Source organism: Elephantulus edwardii, unplaced genomic scaffold (assembly GCF_000299155.1).
Source record: "Elephantulus edwardii isolate Elephantulus edwardi_28Jun2011 unplaced genomic scaffold, EleEdw1.0 scaffold00077, whole genome shotgun sequence".
NCBI lineage: Eukaryota > Metazoa > Chordata > Mammalia > Macroscelidea > Macroscelididae > Elephantulus > Elephantulus edwardii.
In genome coordinates, this window is record NW_006399827.1 from 7,997,424 (window position 1) to 8,022,123 (window position 24,700).

At 42.4% G+C, this 24,700-nt stretch overlaps 1 protein-coding gene across 1 annotated transcript; it reads right to left on the bottom strand.

The window, feature by feature from the left end:
- Positions 1 to 2,970: 2,970 nt before the first annotated feature.
- Positions 2,971 to 15,519, bottom strand: LOC102853885 (nucleoside diphosphate kinase A 2-like). The gene is made up of 5 exons (XM_006889275.1): positions 15,497 to 15,519; positions 9,612 to 9,741; positions 7,027 to 7,128; positions 6,078 to 6,190; positions 2,971 to 3,088 (listed from the first exon to the last, which is right to left on the bottom strand). Exons 2-5 carry the CDS (start codon positions 9,735 to 9,737, stop codon positions 2,971 to 2,973), a joined length of 459 nt encoding a protein of 152 aa, XP_006889337.1. The 5' UTR covers positions 9,738 to 9,741; positions 15,497 to 15,519.
- Positions 15,520 to 24,700: the final 9,181 nt, after the last annotated feature.

Here is a 24,700-nt window from a genome sequence, read left to right on the forward strand (position 1 = left end):
GTGAAAACCTGCCTGGCTTCCCTGAGGGGTGAGCAAGTCCCTCTGTCAACTTACCAGGCACTAACACTGTGTGGCCTTGTGTCTTGCTCTGAGATCGTTTGTGCTCTTGTGTATCTTCACCTCAAGGCTATGAGCTGGCTACATCCTGTGCAATCACTGTTGTGTCCTTAGCACTGCCCTGACACACTTTGACTGTCTGATGAGAGGAGAACCCAGGCCTCTATTACACCCATTGCCTTTCCCGAAATCAAACTGCAGGGGCATTAGGCAACAGTGCATTGGAAAAGAGACCATTCAAATATCTTCAAGCTGGAGCAGGGACACCCAGTGCCTCCTCTGGTCTCAATCTGAAGCTGACTCTCATTTGGGTTCCTTTTCTGGGTTTATCAAATGGCAACATGGGAAATGTGCTGAGAACTTCCTATTTCTTTTAAGAGCTGTATGCTCCTTATTCAAGTCATTGTACCTACTTGAGAGTACAGTCAGTGCCAGCTCTCAGGTTTTTGCCTTGTCTCTCCTTCCCAGAAAAACTGACTTCATCTAGAGTGGGTATAACCCGCGTATCTCACTATACACACATTCATTCCCCACCAATCCTGGTACTCAAAATGCCTTAGCCACTGCAAAGAAAAGAAGGTAGCCAACCCTCCATCCCTGAGAAATGCCTACCCTTTTATTGCCTCTGGTGGCAAAGTCCATAGTTAGCTGTGCTGCCAGCCACAAGGCCAAGCCTCTCTGGCGTCTACCAGCTGCCCCTTGAGAGAAAGATGAGCCACCTCCTCTCATACACTTTACAGCCTCAGAAACCCCTGGAGGCTCACCTATGAGTAGATTCACAGTCCACATCAATGACTTTTGACTTACAGCCTTTAAATATTAACAGAAAACCAACCAGCAAAAACAAAACACTAAGCTCACAGCCAAGAATTTATTCCAACTCACTATCACCCCATAGAGTAGAGAACTGCTTCTTTATTATGTGCTGTCAAGTCGCCTGCAACTCATAACAACCCTGTGTACAATGGCTCTGAGGTCTGCCCTGTCCTGAGGCAGAGTCCCTGACTCCAACACACCTATCCCTGTTACCCCAGTTACTGTATCAGTCCATCTCATCTGGGGTCTTCCTCTCCTGAGCTGTCCCTCATCCTTCTGAGCATGATGTCCATCTCCAAGGATAAGTCCCCTCCTGGCCACATGCCCAAAGTCTGTGAGATGGAGCTCTAAAACCGTAGCCTCCAATGAGAAACTTGATTTCACCCTCTCTGGAACAGACATATTTGTTTTCTTGGTTTCCAGAACGCTTGTATAGACTGTAGGGAGTTAGGCAACCCAAAGGCCACACCCACCTGCTGCTCCAGGGGCCTGAGTGGAATTTACAGGAGTCTGGGAAACCCAGTGGTCAAGCTGAGTCTGTTTTGAGTCAACAGCAATGAGTTTGAGTGGTTTTTTAATCTCCATAGAAGCAGACTGTCACATTTCTCCTGTGGAATGGCCAGTGGGATCAAACTGCCAACCTTTCCATTAACCGCTGAGTGCTTCACCCCTGCAACACCACGACTCCTCTATCGCCTCTACCTAGTTTTGAAGCCAGTTGCCCTGCCAACCCAAACATATGTGGTTTGAGTCCACAAGCTGCTCTGTGGGAGGAAGACAGGAAATGTCCACCTGAGCATTTTACAGCCTCTTCTGATGTCAGTTCTACTCAACAGCTCTGGTGGCTCCCAACAGCTCTGAAGGAGTAAATGGAAAGCACCAGGAGGAGACCAAGCAAAAGCTTACTGCAGGGATCCACAGCTCCACCCCAGCATCTTTATTTCCTCCTTTCTCACAGTAGAACCTGAGTTTGATCTGTGCACAGGGCTGCCCAGCGGAAGAGAACATTTCTCTACTTTTTCTTGTAACTAAGTGACCAAGTTTTGATCAATGGATGTGAAGGGGGATGAATGTTGTAAATTCGGGGCTACAACTTAAAAGATACTCCTTCAACTTCCCTTCCCAGTTTGCTGGGAGGCTGCCAAAGGGTGGAAATCCCAAATAGCACTGATTAGAAGAAGAAACCACATGAATCAGCATCTTACTGCCACCCTCTCCAACCCCACCCATCTCCAGCCTGCACTGAAAGAGAAGTAAAATCCAATCTTATCTGTATTAAAAGAGCCAAATCAATTCAAAAACAAACCAAAGACAGATATAAGATTCCTTCTGCTGTTTTTGAGGTCATCCCAAGAATCTAGACTTACTGTCCACATAGCTTTTTTGATTTGGGGGGGAGGGAGTTAGTTACAACTTCTCACACTGCTCCACCAACTTGAGCCCCTGACACACTCTAGTGAAGTTTTTTTTTTATTTCCAAAAACTCTTCTGTACCCAGCAGTCTTGCCAACCCAGATCCTAAATAGATACCTGCTCACTGCCAGGAGTGAAGAGAATTGGGGTTTGCAGGGAAGGGAATTCCGACTGGAACACTGTATTGTAACCATCAGGCTGCAGCAGATCACTTCTGGGTTCTTTGCACACTCTCTCCCCTCAGGTTTGGAGCCCTGATGGTATAGTCTGGAAAGAGCTGTGCTGCTACCCCAATGCCTGGATCTCTGACATTTGAAACCCACCATCAGCAACTCGGGAAAAATTTGAGGAATCTCCTCTTACATGACTTACAGCCTTGGAAACCCAATGAAGAGGCAGCTATGAGCTTGATAACAATTATGACAATGAGTGAGTGATAAGAGAATTCATGAAAATGCGAGAAAGAATACAAAGTGACAATCAATGAGTTGGGATAAAAGATTTTAATGTGACGGCAGCACATTAACACTGTACAAGGAACATTCACAGCTTCACGAGTTACTCTCCAGATTACGAGGAAGTCCCCAGAAATAACTGGGTTTGCTACGGCCCTGTCCCCTGCCTGTGGCCTGGCGGGAAGTGGAATGGGAACAGTTCTGTGGTCAGCTCACAGATCCAGCAGCATCACTCATAGATCCAGTCCTGAGCACAGCTCTTGTAATTCACCAGTTCCTCAGGGCGAAACCACAAGCCAATCTCCTTCTCCGCACTTTCCACAGAATCGCTGCCATGAATGATGTTTCTGGTGGGGAAAGAGATTGCCACGTTATCAAGAATGGAAGGATGAAACTGCCCAGCACCTGCCCTCCCCTTGCACTGTGGGCAGGAAAGCGAGACTCCAACTTGTGTGTCAAAGTAGAACCATGGTTCCCCAAGGAGTTTTCTGTCTTAAAAGCTTTTTTTTTTAAAAAAATCATTTTATTGTGACTGCAATGAAAGCTTACAGAGCAAATTAGTTTTCATTTCCATATGTTTTCAATGGCTGAGTTTTAGTTTCTGAGAAGTAGACTGCCAGCAGGTGGCCTAGTTTTAACGTGCTGGAATGCTAGTCCAAAAGGTCAGCAGTTTGAATCCACCCACAGCTCCGAGAGAAAATGGACAGTATCCCGCCTTAAAGATTTATAGCTTCAGAAACCCAGTAAAGGGCTGCTCTGAGTTTGGGCCTCCTGGTTGGTGCTGGGTTTGGTTGAGGTTTCTTCTGTGGCACCTCTGGATGGGCATGGTCCTCCTCCAACCTTTCAGCTAGCTCACCTGTACATGCCACCCAAGGGCTCCCCTCTATGTTCAACCAAAAGCTCCTAGTCAATGCCGTCGAAGTGGACTGACTCATAGCTGACCCTCCAGCCAGTTTTCAGAGGCTGTAAATCGCAGGAGAAAAGACAGCTCATCTTTCTCCATAAAGCAGGTGGTGGATCCAAATCGCCAGAGAGACACCACGTCTAGGTGGCACACAATTCCCAACACGATATGCCATCAGAGCTCCCAATACAAACTGTTGTTGTTATGTGCCATCAAGCCGGAACCCACTCACAGCTGACCCTCCAGTGGGCTTTCAGAGGCAGTTTAATGACACAACGGGAGACTACCCATCCTTCTCCCGTAGAGGAGCAGGTAGATTCGAACCTCGTGCCTTTGTGATTGCAGACAATGTCCAAAGAAAAAACCCATACACTGCTATTAATGTAAGGATGAAAAACTTCCTTTCTGTCCGAGACACACTGACATGGATAATGAGAGCCTTCTGGAAGGACTCTGGCCAGCAAACTCCACTGTATCAGCTTCTACAATCTCAACAGAAACACAGCCACAGTGATGCTGAGGCTGAAGACCAAAGCCTCAAGGTCTTGAAACCAAATACCCAGTTAAGTAGAGAACAGTGAACTCTAAATAGAAATCAGATCAAAGTTCAGAAGGCAAGAAGAGGTAAGAGAGGATGAGTGGATGAGTGATTTCACATTGTAGGGACTGCAACCAATGGCATGAAACAAATGTACGAATTCTTGAACAGTAAATCGATTTGCTCCATAAATTTTAACTCAACTAACAATAAAAGTTAAAAAGAAATAATAAACAAGAAAATAAACATTGATCTGCATACAATACAGAGCAGCGGGACAGACATATGCATACCTGTTCACAAACACTAATAAATGGAGACAAAACTCAAGTGGCCATTAGTAGAAGAAAGGCTAAATAAACTATGGTATGCACATCCAGTGGAATGCTACACAGCTATAAAGACAATGAAGAATTCACAAAACATAACATAGATGAATGTGGAGAGTATTATTATTATTAGTTAATTAAGTCAATCACAAAAAGACAAATTTTGTATATTGCACTATTATAAAAAATCAAGAGGAGAGGAGATACCACACAGAAGGCAAAATTCATTGATGGTTTATGAGGAACAGTAGGAAAGAAAGGGCCAAGGAATCAAGTTCTAGGGAGTAAACACTTAATACTTTGGTGGTGAGACTGGCAGTAATTCCAAATAAAGGTGACATCAGCACAACTTGACCAAGTAAAAATAAAGACATTAAGAACGATACAAGAGAAAGAAGTAATCTCACTAAGTAGTACCACATAAACAATTTTCTGGAAGCGGGAGTGGCATCCACTTCCTAAACAACATGTTTCCAGAAACTCATCAGACCTTTTGTTCATAGGGTCTCTATGAGTTGTGCTCGACTCGAAAGCAGTCAACAACAACAACAGACAATTTTACAACCTCAGTGAAAACTACCAAAAGTATGTGTATAGTTACAAGGATAATATGGATGCATATATGTGTACGACAAGGCATTCGGGAGTCTCAGCATGTGCAGATACATGTCTGTGAGGCATGTATCTCCACATACATAACACAGTGCACAGGAGACTCCTAGACACATCCCAACAACTCCTGGCACTGGCTTACGAGATCAGAAAGCTTGGTCCTAAAATCTTAGGGACAACCTAGTCAACCAGCCTAATACAGTTCACAAAGTAATGCTTTGCACCCTCAGACTAGTGTCTGAGGTCCTAAGAGCTTGTGAGCAGCCATCTAAGATCTACTGGTTTCTGTTGATATGGCTCAAAAGAGAATGAAGAAAAACAAAGGCTCAAAGAACAATCTAGTCCATGGGACCCACAGCCCACATGACGCAGAGCCTCTTCAAATCTGCGGCCGGAAGAACTAGATGCTCCCACTGTGACCATTCTGACCAGAGACACAAGAGAAAATCCCTGAAACAGCAGGGGGGGAAAAAACCCTCTAAAAATGCCCAGACCTACTGACGGGATAAAAACTACAGGGACCCCTGAGACTTATCATCTCTTGAGCTTGGAACTGTAGCCATTTCTGCAGGTCGTGTCTCAGTCAAATAACAGGGAAGCTTACAAAACAAAACAATTATCTCCCATGAGTCAAATGCCTCCTTGAACAACTAACTGTATGATTAATGGTGACCTAAAAACAAAGATGAGAAGGCAAGAAGAATCAGAAGAATGGAAATTAGAACAAATGGAATGGAAATTAGGAGAATGATGATATACTGCAAAGTTATAAGCAATGGCACAAAGCATGTATAAATTGTTAACATAATTTGCTATGTAAACATTTTCCTATAATAAAATATTATTTAAAAATTAAAAAGCAGCCTGTATAGTGCCTCACATGTACCCCCAGCATCAGAAACCCAAATTCTGACCACTCACTTGGATGCTGGTAAAATGTACTATGCACTCACCTGCCAACTTGAATGCAAAAGTCCCCTCGAATAGTCCCAGGTTTGGAGTCCGCAGGGTTAGTCTCCCCAAGCATCACGCGGCCCGTCTTTACCACATTCAGCCCCTCCCAGACCTTCAAGAACAGAAGGTGTAGTCAAGTAAACAAGTCACGGCAGAAAACCAGGAAAACAACCAAGTCAGAAAAAGAAACAGCCCAATTAAGGCACTCTTCGTTATTAAGTAACTATTTTTCTGAGCGCCTACATATTGCACCACTTGGAATACTGGTCTCCTTGTCATCACTTTTGTCTTATCTGGCACAGTACCCAAAATGACTTTTTAAAATGTCAAGTGTAAAACCTTCCATGAACCTCTCTCAAGGCTTCCCAGCACCCTTGAATACTTGAAGACTCATGATCCCGCCCTGCCAACAACCCTGAACTTCTCACTTCGCACCTTCTCATTAGCAGAGTAGCAGGCATTGAATATACCTCCAGAGTTCTTTTATCACAAAGCACTAGATGATACACAGACTTTGTCACTCACTCATTATCTGCTTACCCTCACCATGTCCTGAAGAAGTGTATGCAACAAAAGCAGACTCCAGTTTTGTCTCCTTCATGATTACCTCCCCAGTGTGGAGAGGAGAGCCTAGCATGAAGGTGAAATCCAGAACACAGCTGGTGAAGAAGGACTGCAATAAACAGGAGGCATCCTGCTGCCCTCCATGAGCTCACAGGCAGGCCTCTCCTGCCCTCTCTCAGCCATGGGTGGCCAGTTCAGAAAGCACAGAAACCTCGTCTCTGGTGTGCAGAGAAGCCATCTCACATCCTACCTAATATCCTAGACCCAGTTTGTGTGCATCAATGAAGGCCTTGCATTATAGGTAAATATCTCTGGAAAAGTAAGGAATCATATTCTCTCCTCCCAAACGAGCCATCCTTATCAGTATCCCACATACACACTCACCATGGCAACGACCGGCCCTGAGTGCATGTACTTCACCAAGCCAGCATAGAACGGGCGGTCCTTCAGGTCGATGTAGTGCTCCTTGAGAAGGTCTTCAGATGCCTATACCAGAGCAGAGAATGAGAACCGTGCCCCTAAAATATTATAAAGCAAACCCGCAATCTCATTAACTCCCATTGCCTATTCTGCCCTAAAGACTATGAGCTCTCAGCTTGCTGATCCTGTTAGAACTCAATTCATTCTTGACCACTGACCCAGGAGCAGAGAATAAAAGTGCTTCTTCAATGTTGTACCAATTCTCCCCCTACTGGCCTTGACTTGATCAGAACAAAGCCACAGAACACGGGGACTGAAACCAATCACCTCCTTTTACATATAGAGAAATTTACACAATGAAGTTGCAGTCCTGGGACACTCTGGAGTAAGATGTCAGCCCTGGCATCTCATTAGGAATAAACAATGCCAACTGCCAAGAAGCTTTATATCTATTTAGAGGAGAAAGGTCTAAAATAGTGACAAAGCGATTCTCACCGGTATCTGCATGCCACCCAAAACTACATGACATCTAAAAGATCATTGCCATTGCATTGGAACCTACTCAAAGCTGACCCTCCAGTGGGTTTTCAAAAAATGTAAATTACAGGCGAATGCCCATCTGTCTCCTATGGAGCAGCCGATGGATTCAAACCTCGTGTCTTTGGGTTGGCAGTGCACTCCTTGTCAACTAGGCCACCAGAGCTTCCTACATGATGTCTAGAAATAAATGACTTGGCTGCTGCATGATTAAGTATCTCTCATACTTCAAGGCTGGCACGTGGAACAGTTCAAGTCAGCTAGAGAACAAACCATCTGCTTAGAAATTCAGCTCCACTTGGCTGGACTCTCCCTTTGACACTGTACAGACTCTTGTAAGGAGCTCCCACTTCTTCCTTAGTTTTTCCAGTTCAGAAATGCACTAGATGAGGCCTCCTGCACACTTCACTGATACATACAAATATGGAGATTTGCTTCCAAAAAAGTCCAGAACATTCAGCTCATCTCATGGAAAGTCAAAATTTACAGACTTCTGACCATTGCACGGTCACAATGTTCCTTCAGCCCACCCTTCACCTGTTAACAGTGGCGGTCTCCTAACACCACGGACTGGACTTCATCTTCCCTTACGAGAATAACTCTTTCATTCTCTTAGTTGGTTCCAGTCGTTTCCCCTCTGTAATCACAGGATGTTCTGTTTGTTTTTCGGGAAGGACAGAGTGAAGGGGAGACTCAAGCGTCCCCCAGCCTCTCTCCTCCACATCAGATTTAAATAATCCTTTGGACTCAGGATGGCTTCCCTCTTCTCCTTCCTCTCATTCTTTATCAAACCCATGCCCTTGATAAGCAGCACTGTGTAAAGAAGAAAAGGAGCCAGCCACATTCCTGAATATGCTACCAGGCACTTAACCTTGAAAAGCTTCAAATTCCTCATCATGCACAACCAGAGGAAGAGAAAAAAGCCTTCCTCTCAGGTTGTCAGCAGTGTTTAAAAAGATATTTGTGAGCAAGCCTCTGGCCAAAATTGTGCCCAAAACAGTAAAGGTCTTAATTAACAACACTTGCAGTTCACCTTCAAAACCTGATTTTATATGCAAAGCCTCTGGAGAGTATTTTTTTTTATGGTTTGAATAAAACCATTCTGCTCTCCTCTCAGCAGTAACATCCATTCATTCACTTTTATCTCAAAGCAATTTTTCTAAACCACCACACAGGAAAGAAATTGCAAATTAAACAGAATTTAAAATGTGCAAGGAGGTGCCAAAGGTGATTCCTCCAAGGGAAAAAGACTGCCCCCTCATTTATTTGCATTGAGAGATTGAACTGTCATCTCATATTTGTTTGAAGAAGGATTCTTGGCCAGCTACTCCTCTGCATGTATTAAAATGCTGCTTTGCAGGTGTCAGGAAGGTGTATCTATTGTCTTTTTCAAGTGAGTCTCCCTAAGGGCATAACCCCTCGCAGGCCCCATCCTAGACACCCGATCACTGACGATCACTGACGGAGATAATTCCTTGCTGAAAACAAGATGGAGGATTTCTCCAAAACTATTTGCTCAGGAAGGTGGAGGCCAGTTCACACTCGCCCAGCACCAAGTCAAACATTACGGTGCTGCAGTCAGTAGTGCCACCCTGGGCTGCCAAGTGAAAGGAGAGACTATTTTTTAAAGTCCTAAATAACAAGGTTTGTTCCAAGATTTGGACATGATGTGGGACCACTGAGCAGTTTAAGGATGTGTGCGCCCACACCACCATCTTTCCTCATTTCACTTATTGCCATCAAGTCAGAAGTGGCTCATAGCTGAAACTCCAGCAGATTTTCAGAGGCTGTAAATCGTCCAAGAGGAGGCTGCACATCTTTCTCCCGTGGAGCTGGTGAATTCAAACCACCAGCCTCTGAGTTAGCAGTGTAACTCCTTACCTCCGAGGCCACCAGAGCACCACATTACCATGGAAAAGTTTGAAAGGGCAGGGAGAAGAGAAACAGAGAACGCAACCCACTCTTCCTCTATCCTACCAAGCAATCAAATATGAAGAGTGAAGTCCACTTACTTGTATGAATTTCAAAGCGACGAGGCGGAATCCCTTCTGCTCAAAACGCTTGATGATATCTCCCACGAGGCCCCGCTGGACTCCATCAGGCTTGATGGCGATGAAGGTGCGCTCGCTGTTGGCCATGGTCCTGCAGATAAGCAGGTGGATGAATGAGCTGGCAGGGAATATCCGACCTACATCATTATCCTTCTCAAGAGGATTACCGCCTAAAGCTGGTTTTAATCAGTCATGTCAACTCCAAAGCTCTGGCAAGATCTCCATCCCCCCACCCTTCATGTATGAACTAATACACCAAAGTGATGGAAGGTCTGAAAACAGGGACTGTCATTTCTATTCCCTCTGACTCAGTAAGCTTTTATTATGCATCTATTGTGTGTCCAGTAATAATGCCAAATGATGGCTGTTGTTACTAGGTCTTCTACTCTCCTAACATGTCCAAAGTATGTCTCGCCATCCTGCCTCTAAGGAGCACTCTGACTGCACCTTTCCCAGGACATAGCTGTTTTGTTCTTTTAGCAGTCCATAGGATAGATACTTAGTACTCTTCTCCAGTACTAAAACCCAAAGGCATTGATTCCTCTTCTGTCTGTCATCCTTATTCACTATCCAACTCTCAGAAGCATAACAATTGAAAAGCTCAGGGCTTGAATTAGGTGCACTTTAGTCTTCAAACTGACATCACTGCTCCTCTACTTTGAAGAGTTCCTTCACAGCAGATTTTTCCAAGGCAAGTATGTCTTTTGATTTCTTGACCATGGGTGCCAAGGGTGTTGACTGTGGATCTAAGCAAGATGAAATTGTTGACAATGTCAATCTTTTCTCGATCAATAAAGATGTTGCTTATCAAACCAGTGGTGAGGATATTTGTCTTCTTGATATTGAGAAGTAATCCATATTGAATACCACAGTCTTTGATCTTCTGCAGCAAACACTTCACGCTCTCCTCACTTTCAGCAAGTAAGGCTGTGTCATCTGTATAATACGGGATGTTGATCAGTCTTCCTCCTATCCTGATGCCACATTCTTTTTCAGAGTCCATCTACTCAAATTATTTGCTCAGCATACAGATTGCATAACCATGGAAAAAGAATATAGTCCTGACGCACATCTTTCTTGATTTTAAGCCAGGCACTGTTTCCTTTCTCTGTTCAGACAACAGCTTCTTTGTCTAGGTATAGGTTTCGTATGAGCATGATTAGATGTTACATTCTTCTCAATGTTAACTATAGTTTGTTATGATCCAAACAGTCAAATGTCTTTGCTAGTCAATAAAACACAATTAGACATTCTTCTGGTATCCTTTGCTTTCTGTCAATATCACAGGCTGTGGAAAATCATTCAAAAATGGCTAGAACTGGACACTGACAGAGAACTGGAGAAGTTCAAGCTGGATTTAGCAGAGGCATGGAACTCGAGCACTAGAATGCTAAGATGTCAAAACAGAGGGAGCTCAGGTGGTCTAGTGACAAGAAGCTGCACTGTAATCCCAGAGATATGTGGTTCGACCCCACCCGATGCTCTGCTGGAAAAGGAGGTGCAATCTCCTCCTGTCCCAGTCAGATCTGATTTGTCGGTACACACAAAAAATAAAAAAAATAAATAAAAAGAACTCAAAACAAGGGGAATATATGCCAAAGTGAAAGAGATGAACAGAAGATTTCAAAAGGCAGCTCAAGAAGACATTGCAAAGTATCAGAATGTGCAAAGAGCTGGAGTCAGAGCATAAAAAGGGAAGAAATCACTAGACATTTCTCACACTGAGAGAACTGAAAAATTCAACAGTGGAGTTGCAACAATGAGAGATACTATGGGCAAAATCTTGAACAATCTGGGAAGCATCAAAAGATAGAGGGAAGAAAAATAAAACAAACAAAAAGGAGATGGAGCAAATACACAGAAGTCACTGTACCAAAAAGAACTTTGTGTCAACACTGGTCTAATATTTCAGGAAGTAGCATATGATCAAGAGCCAACGGTAATGAAGGAATTCTTCAAGCTACACTAAAGGCATTGGCAAAAAATCAGGCCCCAGGAATCGGTGGGTTAAGACACACTAGGAAGGACTTGCCAGCCACTTCTGAACTAACAGGCCTTCGAAAACCCTACAAACAATAGAGCACAGTTACACAGTTAGACAGTCAGATATAGCTATTGTAGGCAGTAGCCTCAGACAGGAAGACACTTAAAATGAGGAGGAACAGCTGTAGATATCTACTAATAATCAGAACACAGAATGCACAAAGCATGAATATATGAAAATTGGACATTGTCAAGTATGAAACAGAACACATAAAGATTAATATACTAGGCACTGGCGAGGTGAGGTAGTCTACCATTGGCCATTCTGAATCAAACATATGATTCTAGGAATGAAAAACTCAGAAAGAATGCCATTGTGTTCATAGTTTAAATGGCCATTTCAAGATCTACCCTTAAGTACAATGCTGTGAGCGTCAGGATACTACCCATGTGCATGCAAGGAAGACCTGCTGGTAGCACCATTTCTCAGGAATAAGCACCAATAGCTAAAGCCAAAACAGAAGCAGCTGAGGATTTCTAGCAACTTCTTTTTTTTTTTTTTGGATTTCTAGCAACTTCTGCTGTCTGAAGTTGACCAAAAATGCAATCAAGATGCATTAATAATAACCGGTGACTAGAATGCAAAAGTTGGAAACAATGAAGAAGGAATGGCAGTTGGTAAATACGAACTTATTGACAGAAATGAGGCTAGAGAATGAATGACTGAATTTTGATCACTCAGTGATTTAGTCATCACAAAAATGTTTTAAAAGAAACACAAAGGGCACCTAACTCTACACATGGACCTCACTTGATGGTCTGCACAGGAATTAGACTGACTACATCTGTGCAAAGAATTGTTGGAGAAGCTCAGTATCAGCAGTCAAAACCAGACCAAGTGCTGACTGTGGAACAGACATCGTCTAAACTGAAGTTAAAGGAGATTAAAGCAAGTCCATTAGAACCAAAATGCACCTTTAGTCTATCCCACTTGAATTTAAAAACCATCTCAAGGATAAGTTTGAGGCATTGAACACTAATAATCAAAGATCAGATGAGTTGTGGGAAGACATCAAGAATATTATCCATGGGGGGAGGGTGGAAGCTGAGGGATGAGGATGTGCAGGGGGAGGTGGGGATGAATCATGAGGTTGTACAATTTGGTGGGTGGGAGGGCGAGGGAAATTTTAAGAATCTGTTTTGGAAAACAACGTACTCAAATTTTGTAAATAAACTAGTATAATAAGAAAAAAAATATTAACTATAGGAGCTCTGGTGGCCTATGAGCAAGAAACTGCACAGCAATCCTGAAGGCACAAGGTTTGAATCTACCAGATGCTCTGCTGGAGAAGGAGGCACAATCTCTTCCTGTACTAGTCAGATCCAATTTGATGGTACATAACAAGAAAAAGAAAATTATCCATGAAGAGAGTAAAAGGTCATTGCACAGACAGAAAAGAAAGACCAATATGGATGTCAGAAGAGACTATGAAAATTGTACTCTATGCAACAATGAATGAAAACCCAAAATCTCTGTAAATGTTCATTAAAACTAATAAAATTTAATTTAAAAAAAAAGAAAATTGTAAAAATAAGGCATCACCTTTCTCAGTAATAATCCAGTTAGAGAAAATGACAATATAAAAATGATGTCTGTCATCAATAAAGTATCCGTGAGTATTTTTATCCTTTGACACTCTCAAAAAAAAAAAAAATGATGTCTGATACAAACCTTTGCAAAATAAGATTTGACCTCCCACCACAGTTACAGTACTAGAACTGCATGAGACTTTAAAGATTCTTTTATTACAACTCTTTTCTTTTACAAATGGGAAAACAAATGCATAGTACCAGAGTCAGGGCCAGAATCCAGATTTCCCAGCTTTAGCCTGATTCAATTTGTGCTACACCTTAAAATGCAATGGTGCCTATACAATTTGAAAAAAAAAACCCTCTCTGGAACTGTAATAGTATAAATAATGGCCTCCAAAGTTAGCAGGTGGTAACTCCTGGAACCAACCATACATGGAAATACTAGTTTTTAAGGAAAGGGGTCATCAAATATGGTTAGAGCCCATGACATTGGAAATAAACCTGGATTCTCCCCAAACTAACAAACGAGGCAACAGACATTATGACTAATAAAGAATAGACTGTGGGAGCTAACACTAGGATCTCACAGCTAATCCCAGTATCTGATATAGGACTGTCATTTCATAGATCACACTGAAATGAAGCTTAGAAAGCATCTACTTCAGACCTTTTAAAGAAAAGAAAATTGGACCCTGTCTCAACAGAATGGAGGCAGTCCCTCATTTTGGAAGATAATCCTTATTGTAGATGTTGTTGTTATATGCTTGCAACTCACACACTCATAGCGACCCTCAGAAGCCTGCCCTGTACTGAGCCAGTCTCACTGATTCTGACATACCCATCTCTACTTACACCAGCCCCAGTTATCGTATCTTCTCATCCAGGCATTGTCCCTCCACCTCTAGCAGTACCATTTCCTAGCTTTGTTGTTACTATGTGCCTCTGAGTAGACTATGACTTGTAGCAACCCTCTGAAAAACAGACTATCCTCCTGCCATATCTTGCACCATCCTCACCATCTCTGATACCCTGGAGCTCACTGTCAATCCATCTTCTTGTAGACCTTCCACCTTTCCAAGAATGATGTCCTTTATCCAAGGATTGACCTCTCCTAACAACATACCAAAAGTATGTGAGACAAAGTTTCACCATCCTTGCCTCCAAGGAGCACCCTGGTTACACCTTCTCCAAGACATACTTGATTATTCTTTGGGCAGTCCAGAAGTTAGTCAGTAATCTCCAACACAACTCAAAAGAATCTATTCTTTTTCTGTCATCCTTTGTCATTATCCAACTACAGATACTTAGCAAGTAACTGAAAAGATCATGGCTTGGGTCAGGGGTGCCTTAGTCTTCAAACTGCACTTTGTAGAGGTCCCTGAAGGCAGATTTTCCCAATGCAACAAGTCTTTTGATTTTATGGTGTTGACTGTGAATCACAGTAAGGTGAAACAGTTGAAAATTTCAATCTTTTCTCCATGTATTATGATTTTGCCTAATGTCCCAAGGGTGAGGATTTTTGTTTTTATATTGAGATGTAACCCATATTGAAAACTGTAGCCTATGATCTGCAGCAAATGTTTTTAAGTCTTTCTCCTGGGGTTAGCTCTTATAGTTTACTTAAATTTAACATACACTGTGTCTGAATTTTCTTCTTCTATGCTTGCCTCATCAACAGTCTGTGAACAGAGAATGTGAATAGCCAGAACAGAGCTGGATGTTGCTTCTGTGTGTCTGCTCAGTGCCTAGCCAGAGGGCCTAACACTCAATACAAGCAAACAGCATGTTTTAATTGAGAATCTGGCTATGAAAAGAGGTGGAGGTTGGGGGTGGGGATCGAAAGGAGTACGTTCCAAGACTGCGTTGCGAATCCAGAGTGAAGGGTTAGGCAAGTATGGGTACCCCAAAAGACCTAGAAAGAGCCCCAGTTAAGTATTCCTTCCTTCCAATCCGTGGCACAAATACCAGCCATTTAGTCTACAATGACTTGTTGAGCACCAAATATGTGCCAAGCACTGGAGGTGGCGGAGATAAGTAATGCACACCCCATAAGGTCTTGGCGAGATAATAAAGGCAATCAGGGACAAAGGGGAGTCCACGTGGTGTGGGAAGTGCAAGGTCAGGTTTGCACCTGCTGATAAACGTCCCCCCAACCCTTCCCAACCATCTGAATGCCCGTACCTGCCTACCAAATGGGATCCCCCCAACCCTCCTCGCCCCCAGCCCTACACCACCTCTTCCTTTGTCTTCAGGAGCCAAACCCTTCTTACCCCTCCAGCTGCGTGGGCTTGGATTCCGGCCCCTGCCGCCGGCACCGGAAACGCCCTGCGCCGGCCCAGGTTCCCCGCAGCTGCGCCCGGAACGCTTCTGTCCAAGTGCAAGGCCGGGGAGCCCATTTTGCAGAACACCATCAGCATCCTTTCTGCGGGGAGGATGTCATTTGAGGACGCCGCTTTCCGCTCTTTAACTTCCGGCACGAGTGTGGTGATTGGCTGGCGGGTGCTTCCTCTACTGTGTGAGATTATAGGAATCACTTCCTTCGCAAGCAAACTAGCTTCTGCGACGGGGAGCGATCGGACCTTGCGTGGAGACGGAAAGTGTCAGATGTGTTTATATGTGGGCGTTCCTTTCTTGTGCATGCCCTTTAAGTGGAAATTTCTATTTAACTTGTCCACACTTTGTTTCCACACATTGGGTACCGTCCCCTCATATAACAGGTTTCCAGCTCCTTCTATTGAGACCCTGCCCGCCTTCTGAACTGTTTTGGGCAAATACTGCCCATTGATCTCTTAATGGTTGATTTGTTCAGAGAAGCAGGTTACTTTTGGTTGAAAACTTATCTCCAGAAGTAGGTTCAGGGAGCTCTGGTGGCCTAGTGGAAGGAAGCTGGCTGCAATCTCAAAGGCACGTGATTCGAATCCACCAACTGCTCCAAGGGAGAAGGATGAGCAGTCTCCTCTCATGGGATTTACTACCTCTGAAAACTCGCTGAAGGATCAGCTACGGATCAGTTCCAACTCAACAGTACACAACAACAGGAGTAGGTTCGGCATCAGGTGTGAAGGCTGTCTAAAAGGCAGTCTGTATCTGTGTATTTGGAAAGAAATAACAGATGTTCCACCAGTCCAAGAGGAATTGCACTGGGCAAATCTGCTGTCAGGGATATTTCCACAGCACTGAGAACCAATGATGTTGGTCTAGACACTACGGTGCGCCTGATGTAGTCCATTGTATTCGCAAGTACTTGTGCCCAGAACGCATCAGAGAGTTGGATAATGACTAAGAATGACAGAAGAATTGATGCCTTTGAGTTGTGGTGCTGGAGAAGAGTCTGGAACATACCATGGACCGCCAAGAAAACAAATAGATTTGTCTTGGAAAGAGTGAAACCAAGTTTCTCCTTGGAGGCTAGGATTTTGAAGCTCTGTCTCACGTACTTTGGGCACTTAGCCAGGAGGGACTGATCCTTGGAGAAGGACATCATGCTTAGAAGGGTAGAGGGACAGCACAGGAGAGGGAGACCCAGGATTGGATAGATTGAAACAGTGACTAGGGCAATAGGGGTAGGTGTGTCAGTGAGACTGGCTCAGGACAGAGCAGGGTTCAGAGCTACTGTACATAAAGTTATCAGTCGCAGGCAACTCAAGGCATATAACAACAACCTACTAATGTGTGCTGCACTCCTGAATGCAGTTGGTTCAAATCCACCAGATGCTACCTGGAGAAGGTGGGGCAGTCTCCTCCTGTGCCAGTCAGATCTGATTGGATGGCAAAGAACAAAACAACAACAAAAACACCACAACCAATATAGCTGGCTCATAACCAAGTCCATTGGGTCTCCAAGGCTTACATCACCTGCATGGAGGAGATTGTCCATCTTTCTCCCTTGGAGCCTCTGGTGGATTCAAACAGCTCAGCAGCACAACTCCTTATGAATGAGGCCACCACAGGACATAGGCAAAGATCTATGAGATTTGACACCTGAGCAAAATGAATACAAGAGAAAATGTGCCCTTTGTGAAAATTAAAATGTTTTTATCTGTAAAGATCCTATGAAGAGGATGAAAAGCAAGTGCCAAAGTGAGAAAATCCTGGCAAAACACATATCCACTAAAGGAAAACACAGAAATCTCAAAACGCAACATTTTTTCAAAAGCCCAGATATAAAATTAGCAAAATCTGGTGGCCTCACTTAAAGAGTATATTCAAATGGCAAATGAATGAAAAATAATGTTGAGCATCAGTCATTTGCTGTGCAATGTAGTCAATGCACACCCATAGCAACCATATGTCACAGAGTGAGAAAGAACCAATAGTGTTTCTTTACTAAGTCGGTGATCTTCACTAGAGTAAATGACTAGTCTTACCCTTGAAAGCAGCTGATGGGTTCCAGAAGACCTTTTTCAGTTGGCAGCAAAGTTCTTAACCATTGCACCACTAGCACATCTTTCAATAACTATTAGAGAAACACAAAGTAACAATGAAATATTTTTCAAAATGTCGTTATGTGCCGTCAAGTTGCCTGCAACTCATAGCGACCCTATGTACAATAGCTCTGAAGCCTGCCCTGTCCTGAACAAGGTTCACTGAATCCGGCACACCTACCCCCATTGCCCTAGTCACTGTAGATATCCATCTCATCCACGGTCTTCCTCTCCTGTGCTATCCCTTCACCCTTCTGAGCATGATGTCCTTCTCCAAGGATCAGGCCCTCTGGCCACATGCCCAAAGTATGTAAGACAGAGGTTCAAAATCCTAGCCTCCAAGGAGGCTTTCATAATAGCCAAAATAAAAATCAGTAATAATACCAAATACCAGGAGGAGAAAGTTCATTCATACATACAGCCACTATGGGACACAGCTTAACAATTCCTTATAAAACTGAACAGGTCACCATGACAAGATAACAATCCAATTGCAAAATGGGCAGAGGATATAAACAGACACTTCACCAAAGATGACAGTCAGAAGGCTAACAAGCACATGAAAAAATATTCAAAATCCCTGGCTCTAAGAGAGATGCAAATTAAAACAACTATGAGATATCATCTCACCCTAGTAAGAATAGCAAAATTTAACAGAACAGCAAACAATAAATGCTAGTGAGGTTGTGAAGAAACTGGAACCCTTATTCACTGTTGGTGGGAGTGTAAAATGGTGCAACCACTGTGGAAGGCGGTATGGCTCTTTCTCAAAAAGTTGCAAATAGAGATACCATTTGACCCAGCAATTCCACTACTGGGATATATCCCAAAGAGACCATAACTGACATCCAAGTGGATATATGCACACCCATGTTTATTACAGCTTTGTTTGTTCACAATAGCAAGGAGTTGGAAACAACCTAAGTGCCCATCAACAAATGAATGGATAGAGAAGCTGTGGTATATTCACACAATGGAATACTATGCTGCACTAAAAAATAAGAAACTCATGAAATATTAAAAATGGGTGATCCTGGAGGACATTATGATGAGTGAAATATCTCAATCACAAAAGAACATATACTGCATAGTGTCACTGTTGAAAAACGGGACTGATATCAGGGTTGGGGGGAGACTGAGAAAGATGGGATAAATAATGTATACTGCATTATTTATACTGCTTTATAATGTAAACAGATGAGGGAAAGAACTGTTTCAAAGAGATATGTGATTAGGTATTATTGTCATGACAGGAGTCCAGAACAAAGGCTGCATAGTGGAGTGTACTTGGGGGGAGGTATTGTATAACAATGAAAGAATTTTTCTTTTACTTTTCAAAGAGAAGAGCAAACTGGGGCAGGAGGTCAGCAGGGAGAAAAGTGCAATAAGAATGAATAGAAATCCAAAGTCTGTAAATTTTAATTAAAATTAATAATTAAAAAAATTTGAAAGTAAAAGTTGAAGTTGTCAAGGATTTAATTTTACTCAGATACACTGTCAATATCCACTGAAACAGGGAGTCAAGAAACCAACACTGTTACAGTGATAAATCTGCTGTAGTCAGAGACTTCTTTAGAGTGCTAAAGAGCAAAGATGCTACTTTTAAGAAAAGAGATGCCTGACCCAAACCATAGTATTTTTCAATTGCTTTATATGCATGTGAAAGTTGGATAATGAATAAGGGAAATGGAAGAGCTGTGACATTGGTGAAAGTATTAAATGTACTGTCGACAGTCTAGAAACTAAGATGCAACTAATCCAGGCCATAGTTTTAGCAATTACTTGCTATGCATCAGAAAGCTGGACGTGACTAAGAATTACAGAAGAAGAATTGATTCCTTTGACTTATGGTGCTGGAGAAAAGTCTTGAACATACAATAGACGGCCAAGAAAACTAACAGGTCTGTCTTAGAGAGGGCAGAACCAAGTTTCTCCTTGGTGACTAGGATTTTGAAGCTCCTTCTCACGTACTTTGTGCATGTGGCCAGGAAGGACCAATTCTTGGAGAAGGACATCATGCTCGGAAGGGAGGAGGGATGGCTCAGGAAAAGGGCTCAGGCAGTGGGGGTAGATGTGTCAGAGTCAGTGAGACTGGCTCAGGACAGGGCAGGAGTCAGAGCTTTTGTGCACAGGGTTGCTATGGATCACAGGCGACTTAATGGCACATAACAACAACAATATATACAGTCAAAAAAAGAAACAACTCTGTTTTGGAAGAAGTACACCAAGAGTGCTGCTTATAAGCATGAGTAGTAAGATTTCCTCTCACATACTTGCTTTGGGCATATTATCAGGAGGGGCATGTCCTTAGAAAAGAGCATTATGGTTGGAAAAGTAGAGGCTCGGTGGAAAAGAAGAAGACTTTAAATGAGGTGGGTTAAAACAGTGACTGCAAGCATGCGGTTAAGCACAGCAGAGATCATGAGGACAGCAAAGGATGGGGAAAGGTTTTAATCTATTGTACATCAGGCCACTATTGGTCAGCTGACTTGAGAACACATACCAATCAGATAAATGTTATGTATTTGTTTTCATGTGAGGAGATAGACAATGCACACGGGCTGTCAAGACTCAAAAGTTCAGATTTTCCTACTTCATTTTTTTCAAATTTTGCATTCTGACTTGCACTGCTAAAAATTCATTAATGGAATTATCTTTTTAACAGTGTATCAATGACCTGCTGTCATGTGCCAATTGTCAACAAGCTTGTCAGCTGTTTTCTGCTGTTACAATATTTAGCCACTGGAGGGCATAAAACATTCAAGCAAAAGTTAACATTGGTTCTACTTGTGAAGTATCTCTTTCGGAATATACTCTGAGAAAATGAGAACTGAGGCACAAACAGAGACTTGTACGCCAGTGTTAATAGCAGCATTATTCACCATTCCAAGAATATGGAAACAGCGTAAATGTCCAACCATAATCAAATAGATGAAGAAATTACGGTATATTCACATGATTAAATACTATGCAGCACGAAGGAGCAATGATTTTGTAAATCACTACCTCACTTGAGAGAGATTGGAGAGCATTATGCTAAATGAACTAACTCAGTCCCACAAGGACACATACTGTATAAGACAAATACCGTATAAGACCATTATTGTGGAAGCGAAATAATGATCCCCCATTATTTGATAAGCCAAGTATTATAAAAAGATTTAGAGTGGAACGCAATACCCCTAGTCTCATCACAGCCCTAATCCAACATAAAAATCATTTCCCTGGGATGTGTCCTGTAATAACTTTTATCTCACTAGAAATAAAAAAGGAGGGAAGCTCTGGTGGCCTAGTGGCAAGGAGCTCCAAATACAATCCCAGAGGCACACGGTTCAAATCCACCAGATGCTCTGCCGGGAAAAGGAGGGACAATCTCCTCCCGTACCAGTCAGATCTGATTTGAAGGTACACTCCAAAAAAAAAAAAAAAAAAGAAAAAGAAATAAAAAAGGAAAGAAAGCCAAGGGGTGGTTGGAGGGACTGAATTCAGTACCATTTAGAAAGAACTGGACTCACGTTCTTGCACAAATTCCTTGATCTCTTGAAAAGTTAGGAACATGGAAATCTCCTGGGAACATCCTACAGATGATGAAGGAAACAAGGGCTTTCCAGAGAGAGAGAGAAGGAAGGGGAGGGGAGGGGAGGGAAGAAGAGAGGAGGAGGAGAAAGAAAAGACAGTGGTGGAAAGAGGAGAGGGGAAGGAGGAGAATAGAGAGGAGAGAGGGGAAGGGGGAAAGGGAAAGAGAAAGAACTCAACAGCATGACCAGCTGCTCCATGGGAGAAAGATGGGCAATCTCTCAGTTTACTTTCTCTCTCTGAAAACCTGCTGGAGGGTGAGCTATGGATTGGTTCCAACTCAATGGCACACAACAACAAACTGTAAAATAAAATCTTTCTGTTTCTTAAGTCCATCTACCATGGTCTCTCTGTTATAGCAGCAGTAGACAACTAAGACAGGTAGCAAGAGAGAGGCATAGCAGCAGTAGACAACTAAGACAGGTAGCAAGAGAGAGGCAATCACTAAAATTTTAGCCTAGGTTCTCTAGAGAATCAAAAGAGCTTGATTCTCCAGTGGGTTTTCAGAGGCAGTCAATCATATAACAAGAGATTGCCCATCTTTCTTCCTTGGAGTGACTTGTAGGTTCAAACCACCAGAGATGCACCATGTTTGGGTTCACATTGCAACTTCCCATGGTGTAGGGCATCAGATAGATAGAAACATAGTTACACAGAAAGAAAAAGAGATAAGAGAAAGAAAAGAATAATTCCAAATTTATAGAGGCTGTTGAGTCCCAGGTCCACAGCACAGAGGCTGATGAATCAAAGTCAATAGATAAAGCAGGTTGTTGATCCAAGGAATCATATAGGTAAGTAGTCAGGCACATATGAAGCAACTAAAAAATGCCATCGCTTGGGTCTGGCACACCTTAGTCTTTAAACTGACATCCTTGCTTTTGATACTTTAAATGGGTCTTTGGCAACATATTTGCCTAATAAAATGTACAAGTCAATATTCTTTCCAAAGAATCATTCAATATTGTGACTGAGGCTTTAGTTTTTTCTTCAGTTCTTTAAGCTCCAAGTGATCAGCCAACAACTTGATGGCATGTTTATTACACTGGCACACTCATATCATGGAAAGGTCGGTGTTTTATTCTTACTGAAGTAGACTCTAACTATGAATATGAATTTGTCTTCCCTGCATTGTACTCAATGCTTCTGAAAAACTACTATTAGTGGACTTCCATAAAACCATTTTCACCATCATGACATCCTATCCAGCATCACCTCAAATCAAATAATTCACTCACAGCAAATGACGCACAGTAGTGAGCCCATGCTCATGGAATGCATGGGTTTTACCAAGCTCTCCTTCAATGTGAAGCAACTGATTTGATAGAACAACGGAATCATCCTCAAAAGACATAGTTATGACATCAATTAGGTGACAATACTTTGCAGGGTTGGGATAATGTTCTTCAACAGGCTGTATATAAAATAAAATAGGTGCAACCACTGAGGATGGTGGTATGGCACTTTCTCAAAAAGTTGCAAATAGAGATACAATTTGACCCAGCGATTCCACTACTGGGAATATATCCCAAAGAGACCATAACTGACATCCAAGCAGATCTATGCACACCCATGTTTATCGCAGCTTTGTTCACAATAGCAAGGAGTTGGAAACAACCCAGGTGCCCATCAACAAACGAATGGATAGAGAAGTTGTGGTATATTCACACAATGGACTACTACGCTGCATTGAAAAACAAGGAACTCATGCAATATTATTCAAAATGGGTGATCCTGGAGGACATTTTGCTGAGTGAAATATCTCAGTCACAAAAGGACAAATATTGCATGGTGCCACTGCTGTAAAATGGAACTGATATCAGGGTTGTGGTAAGGCTGAGAAAAACTGGATAAATTGTGTACACTGCACTGAAACAGATGGAGAGAATAATTTAAAATCGATGTATGATAGAGTATTATGGTTATCACAAGAGTCCACAATTAAGTTTGCATAGTGGAATGTACTTGGGGTGGTGGGAGGGGTGTGGGGAGATTGTGTACCAGGAAGAGAGTGTTTGTTTTACTTTTCAAAGAGAGGAGGGAACTGGGGTGGGGGGGGGAGGGTTGGGGGGGGAGAGAAGTGCAGCAATGAATGAATGGAAATCCAAAATCTCTGTAAATGTTCATTAAAATTATTTAAAACATTTTTAAAAAATAAAATAAAATAAAATGGGCTAGATATGCTCTAAACCAGTGTCCAGTACATGGGACTATTTTCTGCCATGGTTAGGATTCAGAAGGCCAAGAATCAAGGGGTAGTAGTATCATTGACTGTTACCAGTAGTGGTCTGCTCACAAAATTTTTGTTTCCTGTCTCTGCATCCTATATTCTTTGGGTCTGGAAGTCTTTGTTTCAAAGGGAGGAAAACTGCCACTTGAGGCAAAAGACCGGTTTCACTGAACTGAAAGTTAAGAATGCCACTCAGCCACTTGGAATTGCTCATGCTTCTGGTTCAACAGGCAAAGAAAGGAGTTACTGTGTTGTCTGATGTGATGGATCCTGATTATCACAGGGAAATCGGATTGATAGATTGATATTACATAATGGAAGTAAAGAAAAATATGTGCGGAATTCAGGATATTTCTTAAGTCACTTCATAGTTCTACCAATGGAAAACTAAAGCAACCCAATTCTGACATGACTAATTATGGTCCAGACCCTTTAAGAATAAAAGTTTGGGTCACCCCTCCAGGGCAAAGAACCATGACTAACTGAGTCACTTGCTAAGGCCAAGTAAATTCCAAATGGTTTATAGAAGAAGGTCGTTCTAAATATCAGTTATAACCACATGATCAGTTTTGGAAATGAAGACTGTAACTGTTAAGAGCATTTCTTTCTTATATATGCACATGAGGTGTTTTCATGTTCTTCACTTACAAAGTGTAAGCTATAAATGGGGCTAGAAAAGAACAAACAGATATGTCTTAGAAAAGTGCAATGAGGATGTTCCTTGGAGGTAAATATGACAAAGCTCCATCTCACATACTTCAAGCATATTGCTAGGAGAGGCTACTCCTCAGAGACTGACATTTTGCTTGGAAAGGTGGTGGGTCAGAGTAAAATATGATGACCCTCAAAATCCACAATCTCTGTAAACGTTCATTAAAATTAATAAAATTTAATAATTTTTAAAAAAGAAAGAAAGAGAAAAAGACCTTCAACAAAATGGATTGACACAGTGGCTGTAACAGTGGTCTTTAGTAGAGAGTGCACATAAAACAAATGTTTAATATAAAAAAAAAGATGACGACCCTCAGTAAGACAGAATGACAGTGACTTCAGCAATGGGCTCAAGTGTGTCAGAGATGATGAGGATGGCACAGACTTCAGATCTGTTGCTCACAGAGTCACTATGAATTGTACTATACTCGATGGCCTGAATCAGGCATACCTTAGTCTTCAGACTTAAATCATTGCTCTTCAGTACTCTGGAGATGTCCTTGACAGGAAACTTTTTTTTTTGCACTTTTTTTTAA

Excerpts from the sequence above, each read along its gene's own strand:
- LOC102853885 (XM_006889275.1), bottom strand. The coding sequence starts at position 9,737 with ATGGCCAACAGCGAGCGCACCTTCATCGCCATCAAGCCTGATGGAGTC. Across the intron at positions 6,191-7,026 it reads CAGGGCCGGTCGTTGCCATG|GTCTGGGAGGGGCTGAATGT; the intron begins GTGAGTGTGTAT and ends CTGTTCTTGAAG. Across the intron at positions 3,089-6,077 it reads TTTTGCATTCAAGTTGGCAG|AAACATCATTCATGGCAGCG; the intron begins GTGAGTGCATAG and ends TTTCCCCACCAG.